This window comes from Diadema antillarum, unplaced genomic scaffold (genome assembly GCF_040938485.1).
Source record: "Diadema antillarum isolate AM-2024a unplaced genomic scaffold, OU_Dant_1.0 seq00000819_RagTag, whole genome shotgun sequence".
Taxonomy (NCBI): domain Eukaryota; kingdom Metazoa; phylum Echinodermata; class Echinoidea; order Diadematoida; family Diadematidae; genus Diadema; species Diadema antillarum.
This window is the reverse complement of record NW_027271696.1, coordinates 566,910-590,433: the sequence shown is the minus strand read 5'-3', so window position 1 is coordinate 590,433 and position 23,524 is coordinate 566,910. Positions and strand designations below refer to the sequence as shown.

At 37.0% G+C, this 23,524-nt stretch overlaps 1 protein-coding gene across 1 annotated transcript in view; it reads left to right on the top strand.

Annotated features, from left to right (window-relative positions):
• The first annotated feature begins 10,645 nt into the window (after nucleotides 1-10,645).
• The window catches only part of LOC139739774 (exocyst complex component 6B-like), a 39,111-nt gene continuing 26,232 nt past the window's right edge, over nucleotides 10,646-23,524 (top strand). Inside the window, exons 1-3 of the mRNA XM_071650367.1 lie at nucleotides 10,646-10,785; nucleotides 17,211-17,376; nucleotides 18,180-18,318. Of these exons, the coding sequence (XP_071506468.1) occupies nucleotides 10,646-10,785; nucleotides 17,211-17,376; nucleotides 18,180-18,318 (445 nt within the window). The remainder of the gene's footprint in view (nucleotides 10,786-17,210; nucleotides 17,377-18,179; nucleotides 18,319-23,524) is intronic.

Genomic DNA, 23,524 nt, shown 5'->3' with positions numbered 1-23,524 from the left:
GACTGTTATCTCACCACTTGCCAATATTATGATCCTCTTTACCTCTCTTATTCCCCGATCCCCTGCCCCTCTCTCCCTGTCTTTCACCATCTCTATCTATCTATCTATCCATCCATCTATCTATCTATCTATCTGTAACACAGCAATAAAGAAGGGTTATATATGGTTGTGCCCTCCAAGGAGTATGTCCCCTTTGCATTCACATTGTTTGAGAAAATAAGTCTGTCGATAGATAAGTTAGTGTTGGAAATACCGATACAATTCTGATCAGACAGCCAATGCAGCAGCATGCATACAATATATTTCTATACTTGCTCTTGTAGACCTCTCTATGAAATTTCTTGCAACATTGTTGTACATAGTGTATATAAGTGAGCATATTTTGTAGTTCAGCAGTGTTACATCCATTTAAAACACTAATGATTTGTTTTCGTAGCAGTAGGACTAGCCCTCTCCCCATCCCCTGCCTGAGCTGTGGTTAAAGCCCCCTGTCTCTTATCTTCCTTCCTGTTTATCTTTGTGGTCATCGCTCTACTGGTGGAGGGCAGTGCAGAGTGCTGTGTTGTTATCTTTTATGTCTTTCTTGGAAAATTTAGGGGGGAAAGGGGATGGGGACCACTGGGGCTGGAGAATATATAGCAGATGTAAAATATCGAGACTCTCTCTCTCTCAATTCTGGTACCAGTTAGGCAGCATGTCAGTGCAAGAAACGTGGGGTGGTTCTGTTTGAAAGGAGTCTAACTAGTGGCTTCGACCTGTAAATATGTCATTATTATATCTGTACTGTATAGTTTCTGGTGGTTCATTTGTGATTACCGACCTGCTTGGTTTGTGAACTGGCGAAGGAAGGAGAAACTACCTCGGACGACATCGCTTGTATATAAACGCCCTTCAGACCTGAGACTAGAAAATCACATTGCTCTCTTTCGCTATACTCGTCCCTAATCATCATATGTGTGAAAGATATGTGGGCATATCACGTTATATTGTCTTCACCATTTGTATCCTGCTTGCTGTACGTTGGAAATTGTGTCCTACTTCGGAATCGCAGTTAATGGAAATGGAAAGTATCTGCTTTATGGATGGCTATGACTGTGTTTGTACTGTTTACCGGAGCTAATCAACCCAAGTGAAAGTGCATTGGTGTATGGTCGCAGAGTGCCACCAGTCGCGTGAATCTCGTGTCATTGGATCCCCAACACTGAACCGGTCCCGCGGTGAGGAGAGCTTTATGTTTGACACTAGTCATCGGCGATAGTATAGAAATCTGCCGCGTGGACTGTGGAGGACTCTCTATGAGAATGTGAGTCATATGTGCCTTATAATTATATTACATGATCACTGATTATTGTGTATGAGCCCTGTTGTACTATGCAAATGTGTAGTATAATGTATATAAATGTAGACGAGTGAGGTTAATGTCATATCCCTCTTATGCGATTCTTGTAGTATATGGATTGTATGTTGTGGGAGTAGTCAAACACATTTGGGACCTGACGGTATTGTGTAAGAACAGGAAAAAGAGTTCCAAAGGACTGTAATAATCCTCTGCATGGAAATATCGGATATTGATTTCTGTCATGTTATATGTCACCCAAAATTTGTGTATAAAATGATCCTGTAGTACCCTCAATGGATGAAATATTAAGTTAAAGTGCACAAACAAATGCACGTTCACGATTCTGAGCATTTAAACTTGACACATGAACCGCTAGAGGCCTGTGAAGTGGCCAAAACTGTGTTTTATACACTAGTACACTATGAGCTTAGTATAGTTCGACATGCCGGTGATACGAGAAGTTTCTTAATGTATGTTGTGATGTTATAAGAAAAGCTTGTAATTGCTTACTGGCTCCATTATCATTACTCTATGTATTAAACCACATTCATGAGTTAAATTGGTGTTCAATCGATTCCTAATTGTGGAGTGACGTGTCTTGTAAGAAGAGCTATCCCTGATACGAACATAAATAACGGTCGCGTTACATATCTATCTATCTATCTATCTATCTATCTATCTATCTATCTATTTTTGCTGTTTAATCAAAGAAGGTTGTCGTTTCAAGTCCAATCTAAGAGGGGGATTATTAATCAATAGACTTAAGCTCAAGTTTATAAACAGGAAGTATAGGTCCTACATGCATTGTTATGCAAAAGTGAAGCAGATGTCCATTGCAAACACACTAAAACAAAATTATAACACAGCTGATGTATAACGCGTAAAAGAGTGCAATAATCACCATTTCTGAGGTAACATAATTTCCTATAGCAAAAAGAATGGAGCTACCTCAACTTCACAACAATAGTGATAGAAATTACCATGATAACAACGATAATGATGATGATGATGATGATAGGTCATAATAATGATGATAATAATAGTGATAATAATAATAATAATAACAATAATGATAATGATAATTGAATGGGATCAAATCAATTTGATTTGATCCCATTCAATTTACTTCAACGCAATGTTGGTGCAGTTTTGTGTTAGTCCACATCTTGCTATATGAATACATTTATTATTATTATTATTATTATTATTATTATTATTATTATTATTATTATTATTATTATTATTATTATCATTATTATCATGTTGTAGCCTGGCTCCTGAGGAGCAGAAGTTACCTTGCCTTGAAAAAAAAATCATGCAAAAGTGTGGTAAAACAAAATCCACTTCTACTTCTTGAACAACAAACTGCTATATAGGTATTTCATACAGTGACTTGTTTCGATGTAGCCTCGGTTAGATCAAGGAGGTTCGAGAAATGGAGTCACAACAGTCTTATTCGCTTTGATCCCATGCTCGAAGCCGCCACTCAAAAATATTTGAAGTATGTGTCAAACTGGAGCTGTCTCACAGATAGGAAGACAATTGATTCATGTGGCATTGCATCATGACTCGTCACTCTCAATGGAAGATATGTCTTTATGATGGTAATTACTTTTCGCTATCCCTACTTACAAACGATGGGCGGTAGACAATGGTAAAGGCACGGGGGTGCGCGAATAGAAATTGCTAAAATATTGCTGAAATAGATATCAAAATTACTCGACTGTACGTGTCTGTACGCTAATCTGACATATTAATTTATAAAGAGCTATACTTGAAGATGATACCATATTAGTTTCATTTGGCGGAAATAAGGAGAAAAGTGATAAAACCGGCTTTCCATGAGGGTAAAATTTCAAACACTTTCACAAAATACAGCTCAGATTTACACTTTTGCACATATTTTCGAACGGAATTGACTTTTGTTTTATATGCTTTATCATTAGGTGAAATTTCATTGCATTTGATATATAAACGAGCAGCATATACCCGATATCATGTTAGCGTTAAAAATGAATCTTCAGATTGCTCAGAAAGATGGCGGCTTCAAGCATCGAACATCAAAGGCACAAATGCACCTGTGGAATTCGTTTGTCCATCCATAGAAAACTGACAGCTGATTGAATAATTATAGTCAGTTGTAACTCCATCTCTCGAACCATGGACCTAATACACAAGGACGTTCATCGTATCGTTAAATAATTCATGCACCTGTACATCTCAAAAGCGCCACAAAGACATTTTTAGCATGCTTCACTGCTTTGATCCCATGATCGTCACCGCCAGCAAGCCGGGAGAAGAACAAGACGGAGATTCGAGAAATCTAAAACTATATGCGCAGAAGAAATTAACTCACAAAAATCAAGTAAAGTGAGTGCGTAGTTGTAAAATATGTTAGAAAATCATACCTCAAACAATTTCGCTTGGGAGGAGCAGTCAGTTTTTAAAAGAAAGCGAACAGTTTGGCAAAATGATTGTCATTTGTGATCTCAATATTTCACTTTTCCGCAGCTTATTCCAGAGCAAAAAGGGACGGTAATGGTAGAGAACAGGTATATCTTGCCATTAGGCAAGGTCTTATGCGTGTGCGCCAATGTGCGAATCAGCAATTACCCATCTTTTGACACAAAATTTGTCATGATCACAGGTTTGCTGCTCCTCATCATCTGTATTTATTCAAAGACATTTCATTCTGAAAAAGGCACATCAGCGAAACAAGACTGAAATGAGCTAAATGATTCATTTGTTAGTGACGATACATGATCACACAATCGTTATTGTCCAGACACCTGAATGTACTCATTAAGATGCACATATTATGACATAATCATGTGTCGGCGACGATCATTACATCAAAGAAAGACTGCCGTGAACAGTCCATGTATATTAGGTCCATGGTTAGATCAAGGAGGTTTAAGAGATGGAGTTCCAACTGGCTGTAATAATTCAAACAGTTGTCAGATTTCTATTGATGTACAAAAGAATTTAACAGGTGCATTTGTGCCTTTGATGATCGATGTTCGACGCCGCCGTCTTGCTGAGCAATCGAAGATTCATTTTGAACGTTAACATAATGTTGGCCATATTTTGCTTATTTATCTATTAAATGAAATGAAATTTCACTTAATGATAAAGCATGAAAAACAAAAGTCAAGCCCGTCAAGAAATTTGTGCAAAAGTGTAAATCAGAGCTGTATCATGTGAAAATGTTTAAAACTGTATCATCCTGGATAGCCGGTTTATCACTTTTTCACTTAATTTCCACAAATAAAACTAATATGGAATAATCTTCAAGTATAATTCTTTATTGATAGATATATCAGATTAGTGCCCGGGTATGCCCAGTCGAGTAATTTTCATGTTTATTTCAGCATTCTTTTGCGCAATTTCTATTCGCGCATCCTCGTGTCTGTACCACCTATACCTTTTATAAGAAGGGATAGCGAAAAGTAATTACCATCACAAAGACATATCTTCCTCAGAAAGTGGCTGGTGATTATGCAATGAGACACGAGTCAATTGTCTTCATTATTATCTGCGTGGCAGATCCTGTTTGGCACATGCTTCAAGTATTTTTAAGCGGCGGCATCGAACATCTAGCAAAGGAAATGAGACGGTTGTGACTCCATTCTCTTGAACCTATTGGTTAGATAATCTGTTTTACATTATGCATAACGGGCATAGAGAGCATCAACAACACGGCGTGACACCAACCTGAAGTGAATAGTCATCTCCTGACGCAGAGGGCGCATTGCCCATCAATCCGACGTCATTGTGAGGATGATTTCGAGGTTAGTAATCATCTCAAATGCAGAAAATGCAAGAAGTACACATTTGTAAATTTGAGGAAATCAGACAATCCGTTCATAAGATATCAATCTTTCAAAGTTTTGGTGAAATCAATGCAATCTGAATGGAACTGCAATTGTCGATACTGCAGCTTATCCAACTGTACAGTCCAATTTACCTATACAGTATACCACGTAATATTCATGATGTAAATATTCATGAAAATACTTCTTTCTAACAACATTACAGGACAAGTTTCAAATGGATTGCCCAACGTAAATTTGCTGAAACAAAATTGTAACAATAATTCATTCAGAGCCTGGCTTCCATTTGCAATTTAGATAATTATCATGTAATGATCTACAGGGAAAAACAGTGAATGGAGAACTTTTTGGTTTGATCATGTTAATGATAGTTGCCTCCTAACAAAAAAAAAAATCTATGAATTTTAATCAATATTCTGAAGCGTTAAACACTTTAATTTTAGACTGCCTTCCACCGAGTGAATGTGATGAGGGAAAAAATCCGTAATTTGTGGAATCTCTGTGATAGAGAATGGAATGATTGTATCTTATTGGTGAGCTTGTTTGCTAATTTATTATTTGCGTTCTGTGACATCATTATCATCACTATCAGAACTATGAAACTGCAGCTCACATTGAGACCATAATTCAGTTCCATACACATGTAAATACTCGCCTTCCTCTTTATGCGTCATATCCATGCGTTATAGCTTTTTGTTTGTTTTCTGTTTCTTTGTAATTGTGTTGATTTATATCCTCTCCATAAATGTATTATAGCGGAGGTCAATTTATGAGCCTATTCATAGTTTCACTTTACGCAAGAGAAGAAAAAAGGTAATTTGTATACTATCAGGAGAGGCACCCAATATGTTGACTTTTAAATGCACTAATTAAGCGTCTGCAATGTAATGATTATTCATATAATGAATCCTTATAAATAGTGCTTCCCAGCATTATTCATACATCTGACAGCGACAAGGTGTCGATTAAAGCCTATAGAATTCGGCAATATTACAAGAAAAGTTTGTTCATGCATGCATTCAATGCAAAACAATAAATGAATAGCTTTCCCAAATGTTAACTGACGGACCATTCTGGTTACCTGCTCTATATCCGACGCGAAAGTTCATTCTCTGGACATGAATTCCAAGCTTATGCATAAGGCCTATAAAAATGTCGCATTGAAAACGGGTGAAGTGCCCGACCATTGCAACTGAGAAAAAAGAAATGTCATTTTTTTTTTTAATCAATGTGCACGTGACCTAATTACTAAGTGGCTTATACCAGTTAATATTTCTTCTCATGAGCTTCGGTTAATTGTTCAAACACTGTAAAAATTAAACGGTTTTATTCATACATAGTCTTTGCTGTTCCCATATGTTAACCCACATATACAGTTTGTCTCAAAAACAGATTACGATTGGACTTTCCGCATTGAAAACTTTCACAATAATTACACAAATAGAAAGCCGTAAAGGAGAAAGAGCTCAATCCGGTCTTCCATGAGTTAATTCATATTCAAATTCAAATTCAAACTTTATTTTCACTTTTTATCAACAGAATGTACAAAGAAATTTGATAAATCTGACATGCGTGTCGTTGAGGATATTACATAGCCAGCCAGGGATAACAACATGTCCATGTCTACATGGTCAGTACAAAAAAAGAAACATACAATCGTATTTATCACTCTGTGAAAAAAGTGGAGGTACCCACTCAAAAGACGATGCTTGTATCATGAGGGTACCTCTAAGGGAAGGGGGAAATAAGGGGGTGAAAAGCTTACAACTACAAAAGAGTGTGGGAGACTGGGGAAATCGGGAAAAGGAAAAAAGAAGAAAGCAAAAGTGTGAAAAAAGGGAACAGAAAATAGGGAGAAGAGGAAGAGGAAGAGGAAGAGAGAGAGAGGGGGGGGGGGGGAACCCTACCTAAATCATTGATGCATACACCAAGGGTTTCTGTAAGATGAAGGTAATAACTTACAGTTTAATAGTTTGATATCTTTCTTTAATCATTCATTTTTACACTTTACCAACGTTTGCAAAACTCGGAAATCTTCTTCCTGATGATATATAATTATTCAATTTTATTTTGTTATTTGAAAATAAAAAGAAACAAGCATTAACTTTTTCGAAAGACACTTTTTTTTTGTGCGAGAACACAATGAACAACTTTATATTTGTAAGGTGGGAACACAATGGGCAACGCATTTCCTTACAAGACTTGGAGGGAAATGACTTTTGACATGCTTTACAGAGATCTTCATTTCTATGTGACATAGTTTGATATCATGAAATTACATCTTAATGATTCACTATTCAATTCAATTCAATTCAATTCAATTCAATTCAATTCAAAGTTTATTTCATTTTTCAACAAAGCATATAATTATATTACACTTCTTTTGACAACAGAGAATAAGGTAAACAGAACATTATGCAATGAAAAGACTGTACAATAATTGAGGACCTTAATATAGTAATTATGCATTGTAGAAAAAACCCCAGAAGTGGTCGGAATGAAGTACATGTATAACCTTGCTTAAAGTGCGAAAAATGGAGAGACCACTAAAAAGACAGAGCTTGTAGAATGTGGGCCCCTCTGGAAAAAAAAAAACATCGATGGGAAGATTAATTGGAGCATCATAAATACAAAAGGAAAGGAGGAAGAAGAGGAAGAAATCTGGAAGCCCACTAAGAATTAGATTCACAGATGAATACACTTACTTTCATAATATTATAATCTATAGACGCGAACAAACATGAAACAAGACTAGACAACAAAGCAACTGCTGAAGAAAAGGCTGTACGGGACAAAACGGAATGGACAAGACTAACAAACGCGAACAAGCATGAAACAAGACTAGACAGCAAAACAACTACTGAAGAAAAGGCTGTACGGGACAAAACGGATTGGACAAGACTAACAGACAGAAGACAAAATAGCAAACAAAAACGCACAACGGAGACAGCGATCTTCGGCAGAAGCATGCCAAGAGAAAGAGATGATAGTTGTGAAAAAAAAACTCGTGATATTGTAATGCCCGAAAAGAGAAAGACAATGAAATAGAGGAACGTATCAACAGGAGTAACAGATGAAAATTCAACTCTTTGACACTTTGAGCAATAGCATAGATGACAACAGACATCCAAAGATTACAATCTATTCTACAAAGAGGAGAAAAAGTGAGTAAGTCAGTATGTGAGAAAGAAGACCAAATGGTTATAGTTCAGTGGTGCATAGTCATACGATTGCAATAGAAAGGACTTCAGTCTCCTCCTGAAAGAATATATGGATGGGGCGATTTTATATCATGATTCAAAGAATTCCAATAATTTGGGCCTGTATAAGTGTGTTTTTAGCAAGGATCGTTCGTAAAAGGGGTAAATGAAATTCATTGGAACGCCTTGTGGGATATTCATGAAATGACTGATTTTTTAGGAACATAGAATCAAAAATGGACGGAAGCAAATTGTTGCTATATTTGTACATAAATTGCCATAAATTATACTGAAACAGATTTTTAATCTTTAAGAGCTTGTTAGCTAAGAGGCAAACAACGTATTTGTATGAGAACGTATTAACAGGGGAATGGCATATAACGCGGAGGGCTTTCTTTCGCAAGAGGGACACTCTTTCACGTAAATTCTGATGCGTGTTGCCCCAAACTAAAACTCCATAGTTCAAATGAGGCAATATTAAAGGGATGGTACAGTATTGGTGGAGATGAAAATTGTGCTTTTAACTTTTTGCGAGATACCAAGAAAACACTTATGATATAGTACAGAGCATACCATTTTAAGAGGAATTCAAAGTTTGTTTGATGAAAATCGGGTTTGGAATGACTTGAAACATCCAAAAACAAAGTAAAACAAAGCGATCGTAATAAAGTTTGGGTCCCACACTTTATTAGAATCGCTTTTTTTTTTGATATCTCAGCCTTTTCAAAACCAATTTTCATCAAATAAACGTTGAATTCCTCATAGAATTACATGCTCTTTCATATTTCACCAAAAATGTTAGAAACCCGAAATTAGGTCTCAACCAAAACTGTACGATCCCTTTAACGACGAATATAACATAAGTAATGTTTTTTGTTGAATATGAAATTTCACTCTATTTATAACACCTATGTTACGCGATATTATGTTACATTTCTAAAGTTGTCGTTGCAGAAAGTCCGGTTGTATTTTTTTGACATAGTATTATGGTACAGTTTAAGAGTCTACAAATCCTATAAACTACCTTTAGGTAGATATTTTGTGAGTACTTTGATGCATTGAGCAAGAGCGCTGATTTATTTCATTAACTACACACTTATATAGTACTTGCAATCATCCATCGTTATTTCATACTAAATTTCGTGTTTTCGTTGAATATCCCGAAATAAGCAAAAACAATGAACAATCGCCATTACTCTTGTATTTGTTTTAACAGGAACAACACATTCAGCAATTGCTGCTAAATCAAATTACTTTTCATCGAAAGATTTGCATACTTTCTTTGCGCTTATGCCGTGAACACTTCAATGCTTATGGTGACATTCCAAATCCATACCGATCCCATGGTTGTTTATAACGTGACCATGTCTTGTCTGATACTTGCCAATCTACGTTCAAATGAATTCAGTATCATAGCAACACCTTCATTACTATATACATAATTATTATAGGTTCACATGGAACCAACCAACCAGCCAAACAAACAAACAAATAAACAAACAAACAAACATCAAAGCACAACAACAACAACAACAACAAATCATTGGTCAATGAGCTGGCGGAATGGATGGCGGAATATCATGAGCATTTTTGGGTATAGTAATGCAAATATTTTTGTTTGTATTAAATAATATGCTCTTTTCCAAGCTTTCCATGGAGTACAACAAGACCGTCAAACGATCCGATCATTATGCCGACATAATGAGATATTTCATTTTGTTTTGCATATCAAATATTAAAGTATACATTGCATTTTTTTCGATTTTCAAGTATGACAATAGTGAATGCGCCAGCAGGAAACACAAGACGAGCAAATAACGAAACTTTTTTTTTTTTTTTTAAGGCAATAACAATTTTTGGCGTAATACAGAAAAATAACAAACAAACAAACATTATGAACATTATTCTCCCATGTGTTTATCGACTAAGTTAAAGATATTCCCTCAGTAGATCTGAGGGAATGCCACCATCTGTCACACCGCAAGTGGCGTTTTGCCCTGTTTTTATGGTTGACTAATCTTTTGTTCGGTGGAATTCGAGAGAGAGGAAAATCTCTCTTGTGTGTCTATATACCTCCGTCCATGGGATCTGTGATTGCTGGCTACACGTACCAGTAGGTCTTTTGTGCCCTTTTCCTCGCAATTCCGATAGCGTTCTTGTGTAAATATAAACTCTCTTTACGGAATGCAAACACGGCACGGCTGCCAAAGGGTACACAAAGAGGTGTGTCTTCGTTGTTGGTGTAAGGTTGTCTGGCGGCAGCCATGGCCACGATGGCGGAAGAACGATGGAGAAAAGTGGGCCTGGCCGTGTCATTTGCGACCATGGTGAGCGTCGATGCGGCAGCAACTCATACTCAGACTGTCATCCAGGATATCGAGAACTCGGATGAGTTGATAGCTCCGATCATAAGGTATATACAGTCGTATAGATGCCTCCACCTTCTACTACCATTATGTAATGCCACATAGCCTATACAAATGTCTCATACACATAAAACCTAACGTTTTTCTGTTTTTATTGCTCTACTTATACTGAAACAATGTCTGAAATGTGTATCATCTTTCCTTTTCGTTTCTAATTGTTTTATGTGTGTTTGTTTACAGGTGCATACCAATATTGTTTTATATGTTTTTGTGTAACCAACAAGTGGTTCCGTTGTGGCGCCACTGAAATGCAGGCGTACCAATCAGCCCTGCAGTGATTTGAGTATAATGCGCGTGTATTACACACTCGATATTCGTTTTTGTTGTGTTGTGAATCTTACACTGAGACATGTATGATACATCATCAATCTTCAAAGTAACTTTATTTCTTGAAACTAACATTTGGCAAGAAGCAAAGTTCAAGTTTCCATCTGCCGCTGGCTGATGAACGGGGAGCTCTCATAGGCCCTACCCCTTTTCTCTAACCTTATGAATAAATGATGAGTTTTCTACGGGTCATTTCGAAATTCTGTGTGGGGTTATTGCTGTTCACGCACAAATCGTACGAGAAATCCGCGAGAGGGGTTCTCCTGAGTAATATCGGCCATGTATACAGGCGGGGTTTGGTGGCACCCGTAGACGTACAGGCGTAGTGTACGCTGGCTAGCTGGCTACCGCTGCTGTGTGTATGATGGCTGGCGGAGACCAAAGGATGAAAGGCTCGCTGGAGGAGCCGAAACAAGACTTCGAGCGGCTTATTCGCATCATCGAAGACTCTGATTCGACTTCAGTCGGCCAGATTTTCAGGTTTAAGTCCTTCCTGTCGTTGAAGAGTGTGTGGTAAAATGAACCAAGGCAGCGGAAGTGCTGGATAAATTTCTGACTCAGTGCCGCCTGATGAGAGTATGTGTGTGTGGGTCTAAGGATTATCGCAAGCTGTGATCGTGCGATATACAGGAGTGTGGGCTCTGTATGTTTGAGAGAATGTGTGTAAGGCAGAAAAATCATTAGATTCAACTCGCTGGGGTACACGAGCAATATGCTGTTTAGCCAAACTGCGGTGTACAGCACAGCTGCTGCGTTGTTAGTCCGGTATGTACGAAATGATGGCGTGTATAATTATTCATTATTCTGATGGGAATCTTCTTTGGGCTAGACTCAATCGTGTAGCAATTACAGTATAGACCCTGTTCGTCAGTGCACTTTCACCTGCGATACATCCACGACCACGGCTGTGCCACTGAACACTGGTGCAATACACTACCAGATTCGATATCAAGTGCCAAAGCCAATGAATTAATGAGCCACTTTGGTCAAGGGTCAGAATCCAAATTTGCATTGCATGGCTTTGCTTGATGTGACTGTAGCATGATCTGATGTGAATTGTGTTTTTTCTTCTGCCAAGATCGAAGCTCACATTGAAATGTTTGCCAGATGTTTTTCTATATCATGCATTTTTTTTTTTCCTCAGGAGTCTGTGACACTATCATTCAGAATCATACCAGCTGTTTTCCTGATTTGCGATCAACCTACAATTTAACACCAATTGCTTAGCCTAGCTGTTATTTTTTTCTCCCCTGATTCGATAGAAAGTCATGTCCAAGATATGAATTAATTTCTGTGATTTATTAACTGTACACAGCCCTGTCTCCGTACGTACATTGTACTTCACACCGCGTCTGGTCGGGCTAGTGATTTGTTTGTGTCATTTGATAGAGCCAGACGTCTGCTCGCCAGACTGACTGTCAAAACAGTAATTGATCTTGTAGCGTATGTTGTATATCAATGCAGTAATATGCTACATCAATAAATTCATTGTGGAAGAAAATCTGATGCTGAATCTCTCTGGAGATCTGTCTAATCCCTATATCACCAAAGAGCCTAATGCTCTAATAGCAGATAAACTTGTGAGGATTTATTCTTGTGCAAGTCTAACCAAGCTCTGTATTTACACAAGGTCATTCACAAAGCATGACAAAGTGGTATGGGTAAGATGATATTTTGATAGTCTGAGAAGTTCTCTGACTTAGTTACAAGAAACAATCAAGATGGATGGCCGTGATGTTTGAGTAAACAAGATCAATCTGGAATTCAAATCAGGCATAGGGCCAGAAAGTTTCCTCTAACAATATCTAACATGCTAGCCACGCTGATATAGGCCAAGCCAAGAATTTTACACTTGTCATGCCATATTGAAATTGGCCAAGCCAAGAATTATACACTTGTTGTGCAGTTGTCTGCCTTTTCTGTCAGCACGCACTGAATACTCATTCAAATTGCCACTCTTACAAAGTGAGGACTGTGGACTTATGATCTTGCTGTCGACAAAGATGCTGTAATCAGGACAGCTCGGACAAATATACAACTTTTCTCATTATACATTGTAAACTGGTAAAGCATCCCCACCTCAAGAATGAGCCTGTACCGCAAGTCTGCAATCAGTCATATGTGGCGTGCAAAGATCGATCAAATAGTTACTCAGCGTGAAATTTTCAAAAGCGGTCCAAAAATGATTGCTGATCTCAGGTATTGGATATCATGTGCTTTTAAACATGTCACACATCCAGAGTATGTGCTTCGGGCAGAGGAGTGGATATTCATACAAACCATTCGCAGGTATGAGGACTCCTGTGTAGTAGAAGCCCATGTGAAATAGATTTCCAGCTGAAGTACAATGTTTTGTAGTTTAGTATTTGTTTGGTTCAGCTTTTGGATGAATTTGCCTTTGAAGATATTGGATGCTGATGATGTTATTTTCATTCATAGTTATAGGTATACAATATGCAGGTATAAAGGTTTAATTTACAGATAAAAGTGACAAATGCTGAAATTCCCCCCCCCCCCCCCCCCGACAATAAGAGAAGTATCAATGTGTATTGTTGACCTTTCCAGAATTGTCCAGACAATAAGTCTTGACATCTTGCCATTATCCTTCCTTTTTTTCTGCTGCTCTTATGAAATTACATTGGATGTTATCTTCAAAAAGTATGATTTTGATATGATGTTAAACATGTTTTTGTTTGTTTGTTTTTTCCGCAAATTTATCTATGAGATCTCCACTCAAAGAAAGCATTACTTTACTAGAGTGATGATAACAATGTTTGAGCAGTAGAAATAGAGATTTGTATTTCATGAAGAATGTGGTTGTTGAAATAATCTCTAACTTGTATGTGGAGAGAGGGAAACAAAAAATCTACTGAGGTATGGGTACTGGAGAAACCAGCTGTAAGCTTTACAACTGTACATGTTTGTATGACTGGTAAATCTGATATGAGGGTACAAGATGTCATGATGTATCACATTTATCGAGAATGATAGTGAGTCTGCATTCTGGAAGATTTTAAGAATATTATGAATTCAGTTGTTTGCAAATTGCAAATTTGGTTCACACTTGGCACATTTTTAAATGAGTGATAGAAGTGCATTTCCTGTGGAAATGCTTTAACAATGTTTTTAGACTTGTATACCTTCCTTACTCATTCATATGGAATTTTACTATGGTAGGTGATAAGATTAAAAAACAGGGAAAACTCAAATGACATTTGATCTGTTCTGATAAAAACAGAATATATTGAAATAGGCAAAACTTGTTTGAACTCAATATTTACACACGAAAAAAAGTGCTTGCATCAGTTTTGTTGTCGTATTTCAGGCAGATTTTGATATCAGTAGGTTTTAGATGATTCAATATTGACTCTGTTTAATTATGAGGATATGATAATACACCTGTAGGTCCAGCAACAGATGATGCCAGGACCAAACACAAGTTAAAGGTACTGTTAGATAAAGTACAAATGTAACCATTAATAGAATTTAGATCTTAGGTCCTGTTTACCTTTGGGAGCAGTGATTTAAAAAATTTTCAAGATATCACTTTTGATGCATATGTGTCACATAGGTCAGTTGTACATATGTATATCACAAAACATCCTATCATATAAAATTTTTGCAATAAAGCCTAAAATATAAGGAGATATCACTATTTTTCTCTTTAAACCATAACTGTAGACGGTTTAGTCTGGATACGTTTTTATTATAACTATTGTTCACATTTGTATATTTAACAATACTTACTGTAAAGGGATGGTACAGTATTGTGGAGATGAGAATTGGGCTGTTAACTTTTTGCGAGATACCAAGAAAACATGTATTTTACAGTACAGAGCATACCAGTTTATTAAAGAGGAATTCAAAGTGATTTGATGAAAATCGGGTTTGGAATTACTGAAACATCCAAAAACAAAGTAAAACAAAGAGATCGTAATAAAGTGTGGGTCCCACACGTTATTAGAATCGCTCTTTTTTGGATATCTCAGCCATTTCAAAACCAATTTTCATCAAATAAACATTGAATTCCTCATAGAATTACATGCTCTTTCATATTTTATAAGTGGTTTCTCATTATCTCACCAAAAAATGTTAGAAACCTGAGATTAGGTCGCAACCAGAACTGTACAATCCCTTTAACATCGATTATACTGGTTCAAATTTTTACATTGGTTGTTTCTATCCCTAACTCACATTTTAGAACTATTTTAAAGCACTAATGCTGGGGTTTTGTTTCTGCAAATCGTAAATTATGCCTTTAACACCAGAGCACAATACAATTGATTCACAAGTACTGGACTTCATTCCTGTATGTATCAGTCACACATTACATGTATCTACTTACCGGTATGTACTGTTAAAGTGAAACTCTGTGCAAGATTTGTATAAAAATGGGAATTTTGCCCAATGAGGCAGTTTTTGTTTTTATTTCATCGATGAACAACAGGGCAGCATGTCATGAAACTTGTCAGTCACTGACAATTGTTTTCAGCTTCTGAAATCCTTGCATATGACTGGCTGAGAGCAAATTTGTCAGTGAAAATCACCGACAAAACACTTGATGAAATGCCCCCCCCTCCCCTCTGTGAAAATGTATGGTATGGGAGATTCTATGTGATGAGCATGTGATGAGCATGTCAAATGTCAGTAATTTTAGCATGACACCCTGTGACTTCAAATGGCTATATTGTAATTATGTATTTTGCTACAAGGCATCAAATGATTACCTTGTAGCTAGTACATGTAATCTTGCACTTTGTTCCAAGCTGAATCAGAATGCTGTTGTGATAGAAAGCTGGATGATAAGGCATGATATTAAAATTGATGATATTTGACAAACACCGATCATGATATTTCACTGACCCATTTTTAAATTCCAATTTTGTGAATCAAAGTTTGTGTGGCTTGTAGCGACAGTGTAGGCAGTGTTACAATGTAAATGTGTTTGTGTGTTGGGTGGGGGGGGGGGGGGGCGGAGATAAATAGGGAGGGAATGTTTCTGGAAAGTAATACTTGAAAACATTGTAATGCAAGGACTGTTTCATGGTCTTTGGAAGGTGTGATGCGTGATAAACATCTGCGGTAGAGCAATTTATTTGAGTGTTGCACAGTAATGACTCTAGCCTCTAGGGTGAGAGTTGAGAAAGGTTTGCAATTTAGTATTTCTGTCATTTGGTTCAGAGCCATGTACACATGATTGTATGCAGTGTGTGTGTGTGTGTGTGTTTGTGTGTGTGTGTGTTTTGTTTTATTCAATGCATTTGTTTGATGAAAGTGAGAGTGTTTAGGAAGCATTAATTAGGAAGTGGCACCCAGACATTTGATAATGTGCTATTAAATGTGTGACTTAAAGTTGATGAAAGGGTGTCAGCAAATTTCCATTATTTTATCTTTGGCAAAGGTGTTAATCTATTAATTCCCAGAAACTTTATTGCTATTGCACTATGATGTATCTTTTTGTAATTTAATTTCTTTACTATTTGTCATTAGTGTTCTATAAGGGAGAGTAAAGAAAAGCTTTCGTTTCATTTCATTTCTTTCACAATTTAAGCATATTATTGTTCATTGTTTGTTTGACTGCATACCTTCAAGAATCCTTAAGTGTTATAAAAAGCACCCAGACTTTGTATTACGTGTCATTCTCCTATCCTATCCATGATGATATCAGTTTCATTGTTTTCATTGATAAAAGTCATAGAATTCCCCAGGGTTGACTGAGAGTAGTCTCAAATGACCAAATAGAAATAAAAAGGAAATACACAGTAATTGAAAGCGAGGGATTTCCAAGAAAATGTTACTTATTGTATTATTGAATGTGATTTTGTTCAGAAGTCAGTGGTTTTAGTCAGAGTGACATTCAGTTGCATTCCTTGAACAAATCGCCATTTTATTTGTTCATTTTATTTTATTTATTCATTTATTTATCTATTTATAAATTTATTTTTTGCTGTCACATAAACTGTACAGACCAGCTTGTTTTGCACCCAGTTCATATGAGTTGCCTATGTGTTCATGTGAGTCTTTGGATTGTGGGGGAGTAAACGGTGATTGATACCATCTGCAATCCCTTGCTGTATCTCCCCAGAGCCATCCAAGATGGCAAAGGGCAGCAGGAGTTTGGCGAGCACCTCAAGGCCCGCATCGCCGACCACGACCGCGACATCGAGCGGATGTGCAATTTCCACTACCAGGGCTTTGTGGACAGTGTCGGCGAGCTCCTACAAGTCAGAGCTCATGCAAAGAGGCTGAAGGTACGTACAGTATATATGAATGCACTCTCTTGTCCCATGCATGAGTAATTTGCAGTCCTCTGGAATAGAAACAAGTTCCAGCGATTTTATCCACGCATGAAAATATGAATATTGATGGTGCGTCAACGTCTACACATTAAAAATTGTGTGTTGTGCCTCTCTGTACAAATAAAAGCAAGACACACTTGCCACGTTCACACTGGCAAATCTTTTTGAATTTCAATGTTGAGAACTCTTTGCAGAATTTGCTTGTCCATTCACACTGGCACCCAAACTTCTTGAAGTTTCAGTTCGCGTAGTTTGGGTCACTGGTGCCAAAACTCGACATAGAAGAGAGTGCATGCCATCTGACAACCTCTGATTGTGACAGAACAATATAATGCACACATGTACATCCCATTGAGCGCTTGCTTCAGAGGCACTACAATGGGCAGGTCATGTGACAAATTTCACGAAATTTCAGTTGCATCCTTCCAGACTGCGCAAACTTCGAGAAGATTTGTAGGGTTTTGGGAAAATACAAGTCTTCTTTTAGCGGGAAATTTTGCGAGAGGTTTCATTGTATTTTTTCAGGAAGTTTGTGATCACACTGGCAAAACTTCAAGAACTTAAAATTTGTGAAATTTTACCAGTGTGACTGCAGCTAGTGTTCCATACAAATACGAAAGCTGCACACCAATCAACATGAACAGAAAGTGGTTCACCCAAACAGTGCGTCGCAACATCAAATTGATAATGTCTCATCCTTCAAAAGAAAAGTGATTCATGTAATTTGACATCTTAAAATGGCCTGTCTGTTCCAGGATGGTGTGCTCACAACCAACCAGGCACTGCAGAAATCTGGCCAGCCGGTCATCGAGAAGGCGGAAGAGTTACAAATGACCAGGAGCAAGCTGCGGAATATCATGGCCACCATTGACCATCTCCAGACCTGCCTACCAGGTATGACCACAGCAAAAAAAAAAAAAAAAAAAAAAAAAATTACCACTTTTGACCGTGCTCTGATGCCGCTTGCAGTTTATGAACTTCCAGTACATGTATGTGCTAGTTTACAATGAACAAGAGAGAATGATTTGTTTTTCCATAACAATTCACTTGGAATTATTTTCTTCTGTTTTTGAAATTTCAGTCTTTAACACAATTTATTGTATAAAATGTTTGTTTTGGACTGCATTGCATGCTGTGTGTTGTTTGTATTATTTTTTGTCTACTGTTGCATGTCACCAAGATATAGTAATGGTAGGCCTTCTTTCGCTGTGTATGTGTGTGCGTGAGTTACTTTGTACATAAAGTATAAACAATGTAGAATATAAGCCATTGTTAGTCCACTTTTTGATATATTTCTTAACATTTTTAAAAAAAATAAAATTTCAGAGTGCCCCTTGTGAACCAAAATCAGTTTGAGTGTTGCCTTTTCATCTGTAGAATATATTCGTAGGAGATTTATGCTGTAATTTTGTACAATGCTTTGGAATGAAAATTGCAAATTGTTTGAATCTGATAGAATAATGCAATGAATGCCTGGGTTATGTGTACATGGTGCAAACTGATTGATTGCAGCATACCTTGTGCAGTAGGTATGGTAAAAACAACCCACCAACTACATAAAATGTATGCACATTATATTCATATTCCCTTGAGTTCTAACCTTTAACAATATGCATAGAATATAAACTGATCACAATATAACGATCATGCTGTATTAGATAAGTTCTAAGAAAGATTGTCCATCTACCTGGAGAGTGTTGAGTATGAGTATTACTTGTGGGATCAGTATGCAATATTCCATATTTACATGTATTATTATGGGCCCTGTAAACAAATAGTTTTGCCTTGAGTTTAATGCAGCCAAGGAATAAGAAGAATGATTTTGGTGAAAAGATGTCATCTCTGTATGACAGACAACACAAGAATACCAGAACAGTTGATATGGTTGTACACAAATTTTCATTTGAACTTAATGTGACTGATTATTCATCATTGTGTGAAGATCATTTAGCTTACTCTCATACATGACGTTCAAGTCAAATATATGAAAACTGATCATTGATTTGGTCCCTCCTGTATTAGTCCTCATCTAGTCCCCCTGTGGTTGCCACAAGTACAAAAAATAGCTGCATCTTAAGACAGTTGTAGACTACGCCACCACGCAAAAGTGTAGCCATTCAAAGTGTAATGACCTCCATTTTAGCATGTACCGTGAACACTTGTACATTCAGACAACATACCATTGTAGGCACCTTGTTTTCTGATGTTGTAATAAGTACAATGTATGTGAGTATTATACCTAAGATACATGTATGATAATGTCCAAGGCACCTCCCTGGGCCTTGTACATTTTGTATTACATGTACATGTACATTGTACATTGATGCTGCTGTATTTTGTCCAGTGATATACAGCCATTGTGCTTGTGTGTACATGTGGGGAAACTACGTTGTATGTATGCAAAGGTTGGCCAGACTCGGGAATCCATGATACATCTTTGGAAAATGTTGACAGACAACAGGCTGTCGCAAGCAGCCAAGTTCTGAAAAGATTATTGATTGGTTATATATGGACTTCTTTTGTCCAGTCTGCTAATAATCCATGCATACACTGCAGGATACATACCGTTATTTATATGTCGGTGCACATATTCACTGTAGCACAATTCTATACTACCAGACCTGAACTTGTTGTGGTTATCGAACATACCATGGTGGCCAGCGAATAAAGATTAACTCAATCATACACTGTACAAATTTGTAGATACACTGTGTCTGCCAATTGATTCCTTTTAAAAATCTTGAGGCATTCATAAAGGCAAAGACATACTTAAAATGCTGATATTAGGAATTACTGTGAGAGATACACACGATATTGGCCTGACCTTAAATACAGTGCACCTTGCTGTATAAATTCTTTGCATATGATACTGTCACTGACATGTATATGTACAGTTCACAGTCAGTTCTGGTTAGGATTACGCTACAAGTACATGTATGACAGCACTATGGCCATTACAGAGTGGCCTGTTCTGGAGAAAAAAAAGACGAAAACTTGATTTCTGATTCACTTTCCTGTTGGCCGTGCCTTATCGCTGCGATCATGTGTGTATACCTCCATGACTCACCCTTCCCCTGTGAGTAGCAATGGTTCCCGATTTGTCTGACATATCGAGTGTCTCTCTTGCAGCGGTGGCAGTCTCTTTTTGTTCAAAAGTTTTAGGAAATTAACTTTGAGTTTTCCATGTACAGTGTAGCCGTTTTATCAGGAAACGAGAGTTTTGCTTTGCTCTTGTCATTGTGTGATTAAATAAATAAGGAAAAATCCTCTAGGTTTTTTAACGGTAGAAGACCTTGGATACAGAAGCCATTGTGCTCAGTAGTCTCTTAACATTAAAGGACAAGGTCACCTTAACCTACATGTAAATTGAGAGAATACAGAAATATTAGTAGAGCACTTCAGTCAGAGGATAATTGGACTATCTGTTCAAAAGTTATGAATTTTTGAAGTTTCAGTGCCGTCATCGCTGGATAAGAAGACTACTACAGCTTGTGATGTCACGTGTATACAATGTAGAATGATATGAAGGAAGTATAAAGAAAATTTAACATACAGCTGTATTTTCTCTTTTCTCGCATAATAAAAGTGTGCTTGACTTGCCTTCTTCAGAAGGCATGGGGTATGATATTACCCTTAACATATGTCAGTGACAAGTTGAAGGAATGTGTACTTTTTACAAACAAAGAAATTTTGTGGAATTCTCTTTATTTTCGAGATAATTCTATGCATGTGACATCATACACTGTAGTAGTCTTCTAATCCAGCAGTGACTGTGCAGATACTTTTAAGAATTCACAACTTTTGAACGAATTGTCCAATTTTCCCCAAACTTTCACTGATGTGTTCTACTTTAAAGGGACTGTACAGTACTGGTTGAGGTAGGGATTCATGTTTTGAACATTCCTAAGTGAGATAATGAAAAGCCTCTTATGAAATATGAAAAAGCATGTAATTTTAAGAAGGATTCAACGTTTATTTGATGAAAATTGGTTTTCAAATGGCTGAGATATCCAAAAAAGTGCTAAGAATAAAAGGCGACATGCCACAACTTTATTAGGATCTCTTTGTTTCACCTTGTTTTTGGATATCTCAGCCATTTCAAAACCGATTTTCATCGAATAAACTTTTGATACCCCTTAGAACTGCAGTCCCCCTTACATCTCATAGAGTGGTTTCTGAATATCTCGCAAAATGTTAAAAGCTAAATCTACACCTCGACCAGAACTGTACACACCCTTTAATATTGCTGCATTTATTCAATCCACATGTCTGTGAAGGTGGACTTGTCCTTTAAGTTTTGTGTGTAGCAGTCATGTCAGGAAATAAGAAAGTTTTGCTCTGCTCTTGCCGTTTTGTGATTGAAGAATAGATAAGGAAAAGTCCTCCAAGTCTATTAATGGTGGAAGGCTTTGGATACACAAACCATTGTCCTCAAATTCTTATTAAACACGAAGGTTTGTGGTTGTACACACTAGTAGTGATAGGTTTTGGTAGGTTGTGTCGATGACTCAGCAAACACACAGCTCCCACTGCATGATGGATGATATGTGGTTGTGGTTTACATTGATCCAGGGGAAATATCTTGAATGTTTTACAGGAGGAAGACATGAAATTTGATTATTCAAAAGCTCGATTATAGTTTTTGAAAACATTACAATAGATTAAATTCAGAAAATGTAATAGCAGTGAACTGAACTGAACAAGTTATCTCATTCCTCCCCCCCCCCCCCCCCCCGAAGAGATCTTTATAGAAGCACAGACATGTATGACAATTACTTTAACCCTTTCACACCAAGATTTTTTTTTTCCCTTTGGCAATATCTATCATTTTCCAGTGAAGGAAGAAGTTTGAAGTTTCATGCTATTTTTGCATTTGTATGCAGTGAGTGATTCATTGTATAGTCCTTGATCTAAAGAGAAAACAGGGCAATAAAGGGATTAAAATGAAAAAAACAACAACAAAATAACAACACAGAGAAAGAAGAATAAAAAAGAAGAGTGATGCTGGACAACCTAATAACAAATTAAATAGCATCACAAAATTTGATCCAGATGGTGGTACTATTCTTTATCTGGTGATCCAGAATAGTTAATACTGATAAACTTTGATATTATTGGTGGATACCAGTGAAAGTGTAATGCATGCTGATGGAGTGAAAGACTTACAATGTACAGCTACTCGGCACCCATCAAAATAACTGGTATTTGCATTTGTCTGTATACACAAAATATGCATTCACACACACACACACAAACACAGACATACTGATGTGTACATTTTTTCCCTCTCTTTCTGCTGGGAGAGATCTTAGTTGTTGAAGGCATATTATATGTGATGACTCAACCAAAATAGCCAAACATTGTCACGCATTTGTCCAGGCTCTGCTGATCAGAAGTGGCACCCTGGTTAATGATTTGTGCCGTGTGGAGTTCAATTGTACTGTAGGAAATATTTTGTCAATGATTTACATGGAGTATGCTTTCACATACCAAGATGAATGGCAATATGAGAAAATGATAAGTTGATTGTAAACATGGGTCTCTGTGTCAATGTTTGCCTGAGAATTCAAGTCTCTGTTGAAGTTAAGTGTGTATTGTATTCCATACTAATAGATGCATAATGAGCTCTCCATGTTTGTTATGAAATGTACCAACTTTTGATGTACATTTGTAAACACAGTGAGGAATACATGTAGTCTTGGTGACCATCTTCAATCACAGAGGATATTTCTTCTTTAAGAAGTGAATAAAAACATGTGTCAATATGATTAAAGAAGAAGGGAGAAAAAAGTCTTTCTTTGTGAAGATTAGCAATAAAGTTTGTTTACCTGTACTTTGATAAGTTCTCTTAATGATACAGTATGTATGATATAGAAGATCAGTCTGACGTGTAAACTGAAGCAAAATGCATTTCTGATAATTTGCTTAAGAGACGGAAACAAACAAACAAACAAACAACAAAAAAGATAGAAAGAAGGTAAAAAACCCTCAAATTTCCTAGTCATGCTGTAGTTGCCGAGTGCAAATTTTGTATTAAAAACTACAACCATATTTTGGCACAATATTTTGGGAAGTCTGGCCATTTTCTATATGAAAGAAA